At 41.6% G+C, this 16,810-nt stretch overlaps 1 protein-coding gene across 1 annotated transcript; it reads left to right on the top strand.

Moving 5' to 3' along the window:
• The first annotated feature begins 6,416 nt into the window (after positions 1-6,416).
• On the top strand, positions 6,417-15,939 carry LOC139644622 (adipose secreted signaling protein). The gene is made up of 5 exons (XM_071520058.1): positions 6,417-6,435; positions 7,687-7,823; positions 9,042-9,195; positions 14,768-14,893; positions 15,836-15,939. The coding sequence occupies exons 1-5, from the start codon at positions 6,417-6,419 to the stop codon at positions 15,937-15,939; spliced, it is 540 nt and encodes a 179-aa protein (XP_071376159.1).
• Positions 15,940-16,810: the final 871 nt, after the last annotated feature.

Raw genomic sequence — 16,810 nt, 5'->3', positions numbered from 1 at the left:
CCCTTAGCTGCTCATCTACAAAGGGTACAAGGGCGCGTTATACAAAGAGCGGAGAGTTCTATTGGTCCTTGATATGCTGTAACACCGGGTTCATATTCTGAAAAACTTCTGAGGATTGCCAGACAGTTCGTATCTCAGTCTTTCTACATGTAAAATGCCCACCAATTCACTTAACCAGGTCTCAAACTTGGGCGTAAAGTCAGATTTCCACATTTTCAAAAATGCATCTCTTGGCAATTATCATGCCATACACCAAGGCAGTGCAGGCACTGTGGTCTAAGTTTCCCATGGTTGTGGAGTACCCGAGTAGAGCAGTTTCAGGGTCTGGGGTTAAAGTGAGATTAAAAACAGTGGAGTACCATTGAAGTAGGAGACACCAAAAATTATGGAGCTTTGGACAAGTCCAGAAATGGTGGGCAAGAGTACCCTCGGCACCACTGCACTTATTGCATAAGATCAGGAAAGATTCTGATTTTATTCCTGTTAGTGCTTCGTCCTAGATATCATCGTCAATTTCAATGTTTAGTTCTTCTTCCCGGGCTTGTTTTATTTGGAAGTGGATTGGTCTAGTTTGCTTGAGAAGATGCACACCAAGTCTGAAACTAGAACAGTTAACACTTTTTTAGTGACCTAATTATAAGTCTATGATTCTCTACTCCTCATGCAAGATTAATGAAGTGACTGGACTGGCAGCTAAAAGAAGTATTGTAATTATGCTAAATATTGGTCGTGTGTGTGTGTGTGTGTGTGTGAGTCCAGAGAGAGCAAATATGATATGACAAAGAGAGTAATGCTCCTTCATACTGAATAAACTGTTGGTTTCTCTATGGCTTTGTGGAAGTTTGGCCCATTGATCACCTTACACCATATCTGACAAGAGGATTGGCACCAAAATCTCTGTGTCTGCTAGATAGTTCTGTCCGGTGAGCATGCTAACACTTTAGCATACAGTATGTTAAATAATCGTAAGTGACTGGCATTATCCTAAAAGTGAGAAAATTAGAACTTGTAGCAGCTCTAAGGCTGGATGGTTAGGAAGCATAGGAAGCATATATCACAGCAGGTAGATGTAACCTTACCTCAACCCTAGCTAGTTCTTTTTTTCTTTTCAACTTTACCTGACTCTCCTCCTCTTGTCTCCTGCCTTTCTCTTCTTTGAGAAATACCTCGATAAACTCATTTGAAAGATTAAGCAGGGAAATGTCCTGTTTTAGCTGACAAGAAGGTAAAAGGGGAAGAAACAGTAGGGTCTTCAAATTGTGAAATGTTAAGTTTTGTTGGCTATCACAAAAGTTACTATCAGTAGGCCACGTCAGCTAGCCACGTCTCTTAGCTGACTGTGACTGTAAGGAAGCTAGCAAAACAAACTGATGACTTTAAGTAGCACTAGACTAGACAATTTCCTCTGACTGGCAGTGCAAGTTGTTTCCCGAGACTGTCCTCCCCCAAAAAACGACCCCAGGTCATTTGTACAAGCAGCTTATTACGAGCTATAATTACGTTTTAAAGTTAAGCGACCTCTAGCGGTAGTGTAATAACGACAATGTGCTATGTTGGTCTGCGTCCGCGTCACTTGACTGTCAAGTTTCTCTCTCAACATTGAAGTATCACGGTGGAAAGTAAGGGTGTTGTGGTCGGGGATGGTGGATGGGCGTATACGTTTGCCTTCGATGTCGGCAACCGGGGTTTGATTCCCAGCGTTTCCAAAGGACATACAACCGTGAGTCACATTTTAATTTATTTAAATTTAACCGTGACCAAACCATTTTCCTAACCATAACCCAAGTTGTTTTATTTGCCTAAACTTTACCATAACCTTAACCCTAACCTTAACTAAACTTGTTTTACTTGCCTAAATTCAACCAAAGTGGTTTTAATTGCCTAAATTTAACCATTAACCAACCTTTGGGACGTAATTCAGTTTGTGGCGGAGGAATGTTTTTGAAATTCGTCGAGGTCGTGTTCATTTCACGTATTTTTGTGAGATCACGTTGGAAACTCTCCTGTGGGTCGTATTAGAGGGTAGGAACAAACCACCTATGTGGTCGTATGGGTTGGAGGACTTGTTGGGTTTCCCTGTTCTCAGGTATTGCCATCGACTGTTATGGATCTCTTTGCCATTAACCAAGGGAAATATAACCATAACGTTAATCATGCTGACTTCATAGCTAACATCAACACTATATTATCTTGCTCTCAGACCTGTCACTCTCCTATGCGCTTGGCTGCTTGACTGACTGAGGACTCGAGTGAGGCCATCTGAGGACAGATGAGGAAAGGTGGAGGTGTGAAATTATTCTTGGAATGGCAGGTCAGGATCTTACCATTGCACCAAACTTGGCTGCCAAAACCTCCAAAAGGAAGTGAATGAAGTTGTTACTAGTCAGAACCGTAGACAAGTTTGTCGCATGATCATGATCAGGACCAGTAAAGGCAGAGACCAAGAGACTGGTCAGTGTGCTCGTCTTTTTTATAGGTACAGCAGTCTATTTGTAGAGGAGCCTGCTCCTTAAGCGCTGTGTATATGAAACACTTGGACAGCATCCAACACTTTTGGAGCTTTTACAACGTGCAAGGTCAACCTTCTTCACTTATTTCTTCAGCACCAGTATATCCTTCACTCACATTTTTTGCTCGACTTCACATTTGCTTGCTTACATAACCGTTGAACCCAAGCCCTGGAATTTACGTGAATCCTCTGAGAGCTACAAATGCAAGGCTCAAACAGTCAGAAAATGACTCTTTCTTTGCCGGCCAGAGTGGATTTAGGTTTTGAGGCTGTCGCTATAAGCTTCTTTAGAGCACATGCGTCATATGGTACATCATCATCGTTTCTTTGACCCTTTCCTACTGAGGGCTCTGTATGTACAGCTGAGCAGGCTTTGACAGATGACAGTAGACAGTTCTCCTTAGAACTTGAATAGACCCCATTCTCATTCAAATCAGCGCTCTTTAATTTTCATTTAACTGGTACACTTAAAGTGGAATACCACTCAGTGTAAATATATATATGTTAATCAGTGGTGGAAAGTAACTAAGTACATTTACTCAAGTATTGTACTTAAGTACAATTTTGAGATACTTGTATTGACTATACTTACTACTACATACTTGAGTATTTCCATTTGATGCTACTTTATACTTCCACTCCACTACATTTCAGAGGGAAATATTGCACTTTCTACTCCACTACATTTATTTGACAGCTTTAGTTCCTTTTCAGATGGAGATTTGACACAATGGATAATATAACAAGCTTTTAAAATATAACACATTGTTAAAGATGAAACCAGTGGTTTCCAACCTTTTTGGCTTTTGGCAGTGTGTAGTCGGGGTCACATTTCAGATGTCTATGAGTTGTTAACAGCTCCACCAAATAGTGATTTTTCCCTCTAAACCTCACATGGTTTCATCTCAATAAATGTTCAAATGATCCAATATTTCAGCAAAAATCAAAGATTAGAGAAAAAGTCCAAAAACTGAAAGCAGATTTGTGTATCAGAACTTTGTTTTTTCTTCTTTCCTCTCCCATTAATCATCTCACGACCCCTCAGATTTATCTGGTGACCCTTTGGAGGAGCCCGACCCCTAGGTTGGGAACCACTGGACTAAACTAGCTAACTGTATATAAAGTAGTTCAAACTAGCTCCACCTCCAGCAGCTACAACAGTAACATGCTGCTTACACACTGATGCTTCAGTATTAATAATCTAATGATGTCATATATAATAAAATATCAGTCAGAGGGACCAAACCACTTCTTTTACTTTAATACTTTAACTACATTTTGCTGCTAATACTTATGTACTTTTACTTAAGTAGGATTTTTCATGCAGGACTTTTACTTGTAATGGAGTATTTTTACTTGCTGTATTGGTACTTTTACTTAAGTAAAGGATCAGAGTACTTCTTCCACCACTGATGTTAATAATGTCCAATGTTTCCCACAGGTGATCAGTTTACTTTTGGGGTGTCGGGAGAGGGATAGTTATTGACGACTTGTTATTGACGTTTCATCCAGTGAGCCCAGTAACACATTTTTTCTACTTTATCTAGTATAAGCTAATGCCATTATAACATTAAGTGACTATTATAGTTCCATGTGATTATGGAGGCTACGTTTCAAACAGTCTGTCACACTCCGAGGAGCACACATGCGCTACGATCAATGAATTTTGATCACTCTGGTTCACTAACATGCTTTTGGAGCTTGGCAGCATTGAATCTTGATTGTTTGAAAACTGCATCTCAGCTTCATGCATCACGGCACCGAAATTAATCCAAAACAACAAATCATATTTGTGACCATGAGCAATAGAAAATTAATGGGAGATTTTATGGACCCACAAAATGTTTGTTTAACTTTTAGCGGAGCACCAGCGGAGCAGTAGGGCCCATTGCAAAGAAACCATATACAAATACACTATTTACACACCCTTAGGCACTGCTAGATACTGTGTTCTGCTCCTCCTTCTCCATGCCTAGGCACCAGATGATGAATAAGGGCTGGCAGTCCCAGCCACACAGTGTCCCAGCCACACAGTGAGCCTAGCCCTACCGCAGTGGAGATAGGAGATAGTCATTGTCCAATAAAAAGAAAAAAGCCATGCAGCCATTGTCCAATTTTCTTGCTGAATGTTGCAGGATATTTTAGCCTGTCTTTTAATGTAAACGACCTCGGGGTTGATGAATCGTGCATTCCTAATGCCTCAATTTACATGTTTCTGCACACCGCCGCTAAAAAAAAAAGGCCTCTAAACAAAAGTTGTGAAGATTTAAAATTCACCTGCAACCAGCAGGAATTACATTGATAGAACTTACACAAGTCTGGCCAAGTAATCTTTGAGTCATTGGTATTGATCAACAACCGTATCAACCACTACAGATATATTATTTCCATTTTGTGCTAAGAGGCAAGAAAAACATATTTACTGCCCCTTTAAAAAAATGTATATTTTGGGGACACTGCTGGTGGGAGTGTTTGTTTTTTGACTTTGATTGAAAGTGGAGCACCCTACCATTTCAGCCACATGATTGATGCTGCTTTGTGCTTTTGGATAATGGGAGCAACACCTCCCTTGAGACCTGATTTTGTTGATGTGACGTTAAGCTGGCAGCCCCACACATTGGCTACTGTTTGCCCTGATACTGACGCTAGCAACAAAACCCAAGTGCATTGGCTTTCTGTCATACTTGATTTACTGATTCCTGGGTTTATTTCTCACTGAGGAAGCAGACACACTCAGGTAGCACATTTTGACAAGATCGCCTTTGGTTAGAGGAGATATGTTTTTCAGCTTTGGTTAGACAAGATATGTTTTTCAGCTTATACTTGGCATCCACAGGGATCAAAACAGAACATAACAAAGAAGGAGACAACATCTTTATTGGTACATCTTTATTGGTACTGCCCCCTGGTGGCAGTTTTCTGGACACAGATACAGAAACGGTTAGCAAATCATAATATATTTATTGATCTTTCACTACAAATCGTGCTACTGGGAGATTTAAAGGTGCAGAATAACTCCATAAATAATATAATAATACTTTATTGTTAAATGTAGAGGCGTAGAAGAAATGTGTTTGGAGAGATTCAGAAACTATGTAAAACATTACAGTAGGATGGAAGAATGTATGACCCAAGTAAGCCTAGAACGACTAATTATTCATGAAAGGTGGGATAGTTTGAGAATTGGGGAAGGATGGATATGAGCTATGTTCCTAACTACATTAGACTAGGAGTTGGGCTGGTGACTAAGAGGACCATTATGCTATGTATGTATGTAGATAGTTGGATATGTGTGAATGGTGATGTATTTTTTTTGCATTGCCATGCAATATGTGTATGTATATGTGCATATAGATATATATGTAGGCTATACGTATATGGGATTATGTGTGATTGTGCATGTGCAGATGTGTGTGTTTATCTACAGATCATGTCAAAATGTACCTCATCTCAAAATGTGTAAAAGAATTGCTGTAAAATCATAAATAACGTAAAAACAAGAAGAAACAAGAAGTCACGTCTGTGTGCAAACGCATAAGAAGGAAGGAAAGAAAGAGAGGAAAGGGGCGGGAGCGAGGTTAAAGATCAATACAGTGCCTATATCCAGTGGAGCGTGTGACATCAATACACACCGTCCCATCCCTTATGAAGCCCAGGACAGCGAAAACACCTCAATTTCAGAAACTGTTTCCTAGTTTTTTTTTCCGCAGCAGATTATGCAACACATAGCCTACATTTTCAGACCTGCAGTATTGTTCTGTCTCTCTCTCTTTCTCTCTGTCTTTTCCACACTCTGTCTCTGTCTCTCTCTCTCTTTTCTGTCATTGTCTGTCCTTACGCTACAGGAGGTCGGTGATGACATCATCGGGGTATTATCCATCACTTCCTGGTCCCTAACCACATTGCCATGGCAACAGGAAGAAAAGGTAGGTCCTTCGCTGTCTGTGGCCACGTCTTCGTGTCTTCGCGGCGTGCTTGCATGTGTGTTCATGTGTGTGTGTGTGTGCGTGTGACACTGTAGTAGTGGTCTTAGAATCAGGCTTAGGTTGAAGGGCAGCACTTTGGCCTAGTGGTTAGAGAGAATGTCCCATAACCAGTCTCATGTTTGATCCCTGCAACAGCCAATGTGTCCTGTTGAAGTGTCCTTGAGCAAGGCGCTGAACCCTACTCTCTCATTGCCTGTCAGCTAAATGCCTAATTTTTTTTTTTAAATAACTAGAAGGGCACTCGGAGAGCGCAGACCTCCGCCAAGGTTTGTGCTATTATTGCTTGTTCGTGAGTCGGATCTGCATCCGCTCCAAAATTGAATGGGTTCTTCCTTGGCCCATGCTACACCCTTCCACCAAGTTTCATGAAAATCGGGCCAGTAGTTTTTCCGTAATCCTGCTAACAGTCAAACAAACGGCACCGAAAACATAACCTCCTTGGCGGAGGTAATAAACTGTTCAGGGTAACTCAGCTGACTCTTCTCAAGCTACAACTCAGTGTTGTGAAGTAGAGACTAGGGCTAAAGACAAGACAGTTTACTGTGTCGCAGTAACCTACATTTGGAAACAAATCCACCTTATCACACTATTCACTTTTACTTTGGTGAACATTAGTGAATTGTACGGAAGCCGAGAACAGCCGTGCTTGCAATTATTTCTTTTTGATGCCGTTATCTCGAGATCACGAGTTAATTATCTCGAGATCACAAGTTAATTATCTTGTTATCTCGAGAAAACAAGCGTTGTTATCTCGAGATAACGACATAATCAACCCGTTATCCGTTACCCGTTTCCTCTTATTACTTATAATGTTTATCAGAGCTCAGGAGTGCCATGCCAGCATGCATAGATGGCGTCTTGACAACTGTAGCAACTCTAGCTTTTGTTTTCTCGAGATAACGAGATAAATTAACCCGTTATCTCGAGAAAACCAGCTTTCTTATCTCGAGATTACCAGATAATTAACTCGCGATCTCGAGATAACGGCATTAAAAAAATAATTGCAACGCCGTTCTCAGCGTCCGTAGAATTGACCGACTACACCAATGTTTTTCAGGTATCTCTATATTTCTTGCCCGGTTGTAATATATTTAGCCATTATTTGCATACAGCCAATTCTCTAATGGACCTTGACGATGGCGCCAGCTGACATTGGTGGGTTTGAAACCTCTATTGTCTCTCTATGGCCAGGCTCCACCTCCAAAGGGGGTGGCGTGCGATTCCCTGATGACGACGAGCCCCCTGGTTCTCCAACGCGGCGAGACGACCAGTCAAACAACTCGACCCTCATCGCCATCCCAGAGAAGGATGGCGGCTACCTGGTCAAGGTGTGTCCGATTTGCGCGTGTGTTTGAGTGTGTGTCTGTGGTTGTTGAAGTCCACGTATACGGAGTGGGTGTAATTTCCATCAGTCACGTCATTTGCTCAGCATTCAGTGTTTGGGAATCACACGTCTACAGCCCTGTCCATTGATTGCTATCTTTGGGACCCCGGATGAGTCAGGTCGATTCAATTCTGTGCAAAAATAAATTATTAATTTCACATCTTTTCTAGCCAGACGTCACCTTCTCCTACAGTGGAAATCTCCTAACCCTCCCTCTGTTTCACAGTGGTTCAGAGACACTGTGTTTTTTCTCAAACTTGAGAAAATTAAATCTACAATGAGAGGATATACTGATGAGTTTTTTCACAAATGGCAACCTTTTTTATCATACTTTACAGACTTGCAGGTCCTGCCAGACTAAGGGCTGGTTTGGTAAATTCTGTTATGTGTGTGTGTACTCTTCACTCTTACTGAGCCAGGGTGGGGTGTGTGTATGTTGGTGTGCTTGGGTTCTTGGTGTTTTGTACTTTTGCTGTTTTTTCTTCTGTTCTTCTTTCTTTTATGTGTATAATGTGAGTGTTCCTTACTGTCATTTTTATTTGCCTATGGTTAAAAATTCTAAAATGTACTCCCACATGCTCATTGTTATGTCGTTTAATACTGTTTACAATAAAAAATATTTAGCAAAAAACAAAAAAGGTTCAAGCTTAGGGAATGGGCAGGATGAAGCTAGGCTGGCCATACACTCAGTGCAGACAGAATATTGTGACATTGAACCATCTTCCTCGCTGTCTTTCCCACCCTCCCTCTCTTTCAGGGTTGTTATGCTCATGTGGGTTCCCTCATTTTTCATTTTTCATAGGGCCTGAGCAAGTTGATTTCTGAATTTGGGTTTTTGCAGTGGTTCAATAAAGGCTTTTTTTTTTTTACATTGTGAATTCTCTTTCTCCCGCTGTCTTTCAGTTCAGTTCAGAGGTGCTTTATCGACATGAAAAGTACTTCTCGCCAAAGCAAAATCAATATAAGCAGATTCACTTCTCAACCACGACAATGGGACATTAACATCAGCAATTTCAGCTTTCCATGAAATTAACATCTTTCTCCATCTTAATCCTTGCCCTTTCTCTCCTCCCCCTATCTCCTTCCTTACCTCTCCCTTACACTCTCTCCTTCCCTCCTCCCTGTCTTCTCCTTCCCCCTGCCCTCTCCTCCCTCTCTCCAGGCTGGCTTCCTGAGGAGCCACCACTGTTATGAGATCGTCTTCACCGTCCCCGACGTCCCCACGCTGGGCAGAGAGCTCTGCTGCCTCCCCTCCTCCTCCCCAGCCTCCCGAGCCTCCAGCCTCCGGGTCCACCGCATTAGCTCCACATTAGAGGGTAGGTCCTGTATGCTGGCTGGCAACAGTAAACATGAATGGTGCAGTTGCTGTTGGCCAATCAGTAACAAATAAGTCACCTTGTGGATGTTTATTGGGTGGGACAGGAAGAAGTGAGTGGACTGGACCTCTAGAAATTGACTTTTTTTTATTTAAAATCACAATGAAATGGCACTTCATGAGCATCATTCTTCCTTATTTGTTGAATAGGATGTTGGGGTGGGATATAATGTGGGGAGGGATCATTCAAACTGATCATTGAAACCAATGGAATAGCAGTTAGGGAGAGAAAAGCAGTTGTATTTGGGATTTGCACCTACTGGTACACAATGAAGTAAGCACTAACAATATGCTGTTTCCAGTAAGTCAGAGTAATGGGATTTTCATATGAAAATATAGCAAAATAAAAATGCAGTTTTTTTTAGTAAGTAGTTGTAGTAGGTTAAGTAGGTGTATATTATGACATGGGGAAATTAAGGTGAAAAATCATTTTTTGTTTCATTGTGGCTAATCATTCACAGATTATAAAACAGGCATTGATAGTAAACAAGTGTGCAGGAAGGAAAGAAATCCAGAACACCTTATCTTGTGGTTTACAGCAATGTTGGAAATCAGATCAGTACAAAAAGGCACTTGGGGGGAAAGCTGCAAAATAGTGATTGATAGTTCTGGAGGAAAATTCGTAGAGCAAGGACAGCTGGATATGTGCACCATATTTCATGCCATTCCAACATGCAGTGTGGGAGATATGATTGGTTGTTCAAATTTTTTACTTCACCTTTTCATGTCATTTTCATTCAACTTTTCAGTATCATTTTGAAAATGGCAGAACACAGTGAAGTTCCATCAAAATCCGTTCGAGATAGTACACATTTGATGGACAAAGACTGATCTATAGTTCCCCATGATGAAATCTCCTCTAATTAGTTGCATTTCCATCAGTTGCTGGGTTGAAGAGAAAGAATTGATTAGTGTGGATGTATAGATCCATATTTGGTAAGTTGTTATTGGTCTTTAGTTGCAAGATGATGTTGGCCATATTTCATACTTTCATACTAATACAAAAACAAAGAAATGCACTTGACAGATATTTTATGATATTTTACAAATCCACTTGTGAACTGTTGTGCAGTGAGATCGAACAGTTTGCCTAGCTGACCTGCCAAGACTGCACCATTTATGCAACAAACGTGCTTTCACCACTATTTGTCACATATTTTTTTTGATTTTTTGTCTCAAGCGAGCATACATGTTTTTTGCTGAGGACATTTTTCCATTCAGCCTCATACTTCACATGGCTGCCTGTAACTGTGTTATATCCAAACTGGAAGGTGCAGTGACTGTTTATGATAACTGGGTAGATGGCTATTTATAGAGTGGGCTGGTTGCACTGGATGGATGGATGGATGGATGGATAGATGGATGGATGGATAGATAGAAAATTTTAATCAAATCCACACCAGAGAGTACACTGTGTGACTCGCCACCTGGCTGTCTGCCTGCCTCTTGGTCTACCAGCCTGTTTGTCTGTCTTGCTGGATTGGCTATTATCTGTCTGTCTGTCTGTCTGTCTGTCTGTCTGTGTCTATCCCCATCTATCCATCTCCCTCTTTCTTTCAATCATTCCATCAGCTGAGGACACAGAGGTCAAAATACTGTCGTCATCAGACAGTTTCCAGCTGCCGAGGAGACCTGACGGATCAATAGAACTGCTCTGATTACAACACACACACACACACACACACGTAAATATGAGCTGACCTCTGGGGTTTCCAGAGTGTCTTTTTTTGGTAAGACCCGCAGGTTTACGGTCAGATCTCTTGACAAATCAATGGTTATCAGTACTCTTATTGTCCTAACGATTTGAGGATGTTAGTTCATGCATGTGTGGGTCTTTTTTTTTACAAGGATAAATACAACTGCAAAAACGTATTTCAAGCAACTGGCCATAGAGTTGTATCACAGTATGGAAGTAAGGGTAGGTTAGATTTCAGCACCTGCCCTTGGAGCAGGTATTGTATTATATGTGTGTATCATGAAAACATGCATACACACACAGCATATCTACCTATTGATATGTGTATGTAATATATATGGTATATATAGTATGGTATCATGTATGTAGACACTTGCATGCACACACTATACAGGAAACAAACCCAAAAACCTAAGCCAAATAAAGGAATCATCAATAAGAAGCGTCCAAATAGGGAATCGGGTCACCATGAACCACAAGAACAGCTTCAGTACACATTGGTATAGATTTTTGTGTGTGTCTAAAGTGTATTGGAAGGATGCATCGCCTTCATTCCATAAAAAAAATCCATTATTAGTTGTTTTGATGATGGCGGTGTAAAATGCTATTTCAAATGCCGCTACAGAATCTCCCATAGGTGTTCCATTGGGTTTAGATCTGGTGACTGAGAGGGTCACGGTATCTGCTTTATATGACTTTCATGCTGACCTGCCCTTTCAGTAACCAATGGTGCCCTGTGGATGGAGGCACTGTCATCCTGGAATGTTCCACTGCCATCAGGATAGAAATGCCCATAGGATGAACATGATCACCCAGAATGGCTTCTTGACTTCTAAGGCAGTGGTTCTCAACCATATGCCATCAAGGCCCAAGAGGATGCAGAAAGGAGGAGCTAATGGGTGTAGTTTTTATTGGAATGAAAACACGGCACATGGGCACATGGTTGAGAACCACTGCTCTAATTTATTCATGTTCACGTCATATCGGAATTACTTTGAATACAAGCGGACGACTGGGAAAAAACATTCACGTCTGCCTCTTAGTGGTACTTACAAATAGGACTTCTGGGGATTTTTGGTTGGCGCCGATATTTACCACTTGGTGCCACAAATTGTGGAAGTGTGTCAACACAGATGCGAACCTGGCAGGGAATCCACCGATGCTGCCAGTCCAAGGTAATTAAAATCAAAACTATCAGTTATATTCACTCTGATACGATCAACTCTACTTGCAAAATGTGAGCAATATCTGCTGCAGTGTGTTTGTGGTTGATTTTAAAGTAACTTGCTTCCTCCACTATGATGTGAATGTGGCATAAGGGGCTCAGCGGACCTAAACCTTGCCAGGAAAATGCAGCCAATACCGTGATGGAACCGCCAGAACGTTTCTCTGAGGGTAATAAGCACTCTGGCAGGTAGACAAATTTTGGTTTGCGACACACATGCACTTGTTGAGAACATGGTGAGGGATCTGACTATATGACTTTTTCCACTGTTCAGTAGACCAATGCCTGTGTTTGTTCCACTCAAGTACATTGTAAGATGGTTCTCAACACTTTATCAATACTTGATAAAACTGTCTGCTCAGGCCTTATATTGAGATTTGTCAGCTGACTGTCTCTTGTCCTTGCTTCTCAACCAGTTCTCTTGACATTGCCGTCAAGGAGTTTGCGCATCCGTCCACTGTTGGCCCTAGTTGGCGATGTCTTTCCTTCAGACTTCCGCTAGCTACTGCTCCTCATGAAACATCAGCAAGTTGAGCAGTCTTCATCAGTGAAGCTTTGGCCAAACGTGCTCAAACACAAATGTCACTCTGAGATCTCTGTTTTGAGCAGCAGTAGCCAAAAATAAGGGCAACAGTTCAGCATTTTCATACATGTCCCTAAGCATGATGGGATGTTAATTCTAGGGCTGTGCAAAAAAATCGATAGAGCTGAGTATTGCAATATTTTTTTCCATGATACTGTATCAATTTTCCAGCCCCTCGTATCGATACATTAAAAAAAAAATATTCATGTTTTAAACAGATTTAAAATGTCCTTAAATTTCCCTCAAATCCCTTTGAATTAAATAGTTTTGACTCAATTTGTCTGCTGAGTTATCAATATAATGTGATGTACATATTAGACTACCCAGGTGGTACACAGCAAGTTGTATTTTCAGCTCTATTTTTAAATTATTGCAATGTTATAGCAATATGTATCGTATCGCAATGTATCGTGATACAATCGTGTCGTGACCCATGTATCGTGATACGTATCGTATCGTGAGGTCCTTGCCAATACCCAGCCTTAGTTAATTGCATAATTATCTCAAGGACCATATCTGTTTGGAAGCTGCTTTCAATATACTTTATATCCCTCATTTACTCAAGTGTTTCCTCTACAGCATCAGTCTCCAAACCATGTGCCATTGAGAGCCATGTGTACAGGCTTTCATTCCAGCCAAACACTGCAGCAGATGATTTATTCGTTCCTCGTCTCTGGTGGAAGGTGTGCTAATGAGTGAAATTAGCTGCTGGGTCGTGTGGTTGGAATGAAAACCTGCGTACACATGTCTCTAGATGGCACATAGTTAAAGTCCCACTGAAACGGAAGTTAGAGCGTCTTTAGCTTCTGTACTGTGACGTATTTCCCAGTGAAAACAGAATATTTGAGCGGTGTACAGTTACAAGAGGGATTTAAATAAAATCCTTCACATTTGATTGGACCGCTAAACAGTGGGCGGGGCTTAGAGTTTAGCGCGATACAGAGCTACAGAGAGAAACGGAGCTACAGAGGACTGCTGGCTCCACACACACCTCCCTCACCTGTTGTTAGATCAGGAGGAGGACATGGGAGAGATGAATGAATTCGACCTCAGCGACATTGTTTTGGAAATGAAAACAAAGTTTTTGCCCACTGATATCCAAACACACATCTCTTCCTCTCTCTCTCCATATTGCTCTGTCAGCTACGACCCAGAAACGGTGAAGTGCGGTTTTATATGACCGGTGTGACTAGCTAGAGGTTGAAGAATGATTGATGGGTGGATGTCATGATATTATTGGTTGAAAATGGTTGGTTCATGCTTACGTAAGCACACGGCATATTTTGTTTTACAGGAAGAAAACATGATTGGATTTTGATATAAGAATACAAAGAAATTGATTTTTTGTATTTTTTTTGGCATATATTTTTAAATAGGTGCACAATATGACCGGGGATGTGATCTAAAAGGGTTAAAAATGCATTTTTAATTTAATCTCTACTTTAAGAACCACAGCTTTACAGGATGTCCAAAAACTCTGGAGTAACAAATATAAATGATACATTTTCTAAGGCCATTGCTCAGGCGGGGCACTGTTAGTTCTCGGACCTAAGCCAGCAACATTTTGACTTGGCAGCCTCCCTCTCCAGTCTGCCAAGTCCACCAAAGTGGCTTTTGGAAGCTTCTGCATCAAATGAAGGACATGCACCAATCAACTCATGAGACAGAGTGTTCTGCTAGAGAGCTCAGCGTATGGCACATCCTACACAGATGAATGAGCTGGCAGGTTTAGCTTCATCAGTTCTTTGGGTCTACAACTTCATTTCAGAGTGTGAAATGCAACTTCCCTAAGTCAGCTCTTCCTCTATCTCTCTGATGACCTTGCACAATGAATTGAGGGTTCTCACTCTCTTTCTCATCCTATTTCCCCCTATCTAATCTGTTCCCCTACATCCCATCCCTCCCTCTTCATCTACTCCTCTCCATCTCTCTCCATCCGAAGTGCTTGATTGGCATGATAAGACTGTTAATATTCAAGCATATAACGCCAGCACCTCCTCTCCCTTTAGGAGGAGTAAAGGTAACGTGTGAGTACAAGACTCACCAGGAGGGGGTGCTACAGGAGGAGCTCACTCTTGTCACCAGAGGAAAGAAAGACACCTGTCTGAAGGTCAGGCTCCAGGCCAGGGTCATGGGTAGGTACTCACACACACACACACACACACACACACACACACACACACATCCTTGTACTTCTATCCTCATGAGGACCGTCCATTGACTACATTCATATAATGACATAATGACCAATCAAAACTACTTCACTGTCAGACTGGCCAATCACATTCTTTTCTGTACATCTCTTATTATACGCGTTTCATATGTTATCATATGCGTATGGTATAAGTTATACCTTATCATACGCATATGATAACATATGGAACGTGTATGATAAGAAAGCCTTATTCTTATTGATTCACCACTGAAGTCTATTATCATATATAGGTCATTGCTGAATGAATAAGAAATCCATTGATTGGTCTGAAATTGTATACAAGACAGGCTCTCTTATCACACACATTCCAGTTCTTGTAATACAGGTATGATAACACATAGTTCTTATTATGCACATATGATAAGGCCTTATCATACATGTATAATAACATATAAATGTGTGCATTTGACATGTATAATAAGAAATGTACAGAAAAGAATATGATTGGTCTATGCTAGAGTGAAATCATTTTTATTGGTTTTGATCCATTTGGCTTGCCATACTTACTGCTGTTTAGGAGTCACTTTGGATGTCACTCTTAAGTTCTATGCATCTCAATTAGTATGGATGGGACAGTCTTCTCTGTTGCAGGCTAATAAGGCATGTGGACTTTTACATGACAATTTGCCTTGTGCAGCTTTAAGAGAGAAAGGAAGTATTTTTTATATATTTATTTACATGTGCTAATGTAACAGGTCATTTGATTCTGTGAAGAAGCAAGTTTAATTCCAGTCCGGATCTCTCAGCCTGTCATTGGAAAATGAGTTATATAATGCCACCTCTATTTTTCTCTCTTCATCTATCTGTATTTCTCTCTGCACTCCCACTCCCACCCTCCGTCCCCCTTTCTCCCTCCATCCAGACCCACATCACGGCACTCCCATGCTGCTGGAGGGGGTGAGGTGTGTGGGCACTGGGAAAAACGTCCAGGCGAAGCACAGCAGCGGCGACCGCAAGAGGATATGATGAAGGGGCCACGATCCCTCTGTATAATCTACAACACTGTTCCGAGGCTTGGCCCGAAGTGGCAACGCGGGAAAATAGAAATTCCCCAAAATAGAAATTTGATTTGAAATTTCGATTCGGTCGTGCTATGTTATGCCACCGTAGCGTTCCCCAAGTCCTTGCAATGTAACATACTGTCAGGCCTGTCCGAGCTTGACGAACACTGGCCTACAGCTCTGGATGTGTATTTGACAGCCGCCATACAACTAGATAGCCATGAAGCCTCTGTTGTCGCAGAGGTAAACCAGCACTGAAGACAAGCCAGCTTATATACACACCTAACCCTAACCCTAACCCTAACCCTAACCCTAACCCTAACCCTAACCCTAACCCTAACTCAGCCTGGAGAAACAAAATAGTAACGATCAGGAGGACCACACATACTCACACATTAGTAGCTTGCAGAGTGTATTTGAGGTGCTTGAACCCATGGCCTTAGGCATTTCAAGCATCTGCACTACCACCACACCTAAAGAGCCTCTTAGTCAATGTCGCAGTATATTTTTTAAAGATCTAGTGCAGTGATTTGAATTCAGTCAGGAAAAGCAAGCTCCCTTTTGGTGGCTCATCTTAATTAGTTGCATCGGCTTTAGTGGCCCTTCCTCTGTGCTCGGCCAGTTCTCAGTGGGTTGTGGGGGGGCGCGGAACTGTCAGCCTGCTTAGCGAGATCCATTTCTGGTTGGCCATCATGTCCTAAGTGGAGACATTGAATTCCATGCCAAATAGAAAGTACCAGCCGGGGGGGTTAACAACAGAAGTGTCTCTCTCGCAGTCTCTGCCTGGGCACACCCCCACACAGACCAGGTCTCTTGTCCACTTAGCTTTAGTAGTC

The sequence above is a fragment of the Centroberyx affinis genome, unplaced genomic scaffold (genome assembly GCF_046629955.1).
Source record: "Centroberyx affinis isolate AG114_WGS23_722 - 3 ecotype Tasmania unplaced genomic scaffold, CSIRO-AGI_Caff_v1 ptg000760l_1, whole genome shotgun sequence".
Classification (NCBI taxonomy): Eukaryota; Metazoa; Chordata; class Actinopteri; order Beryciformes; family Berycidae; genus Centroberyx; species Centroberyx affinis.
The sequence above is the reverse complement of the archived record's forward strand: the minus strand, read 5'-3'. Positions and strand labels throughout refer to the sequence as shown.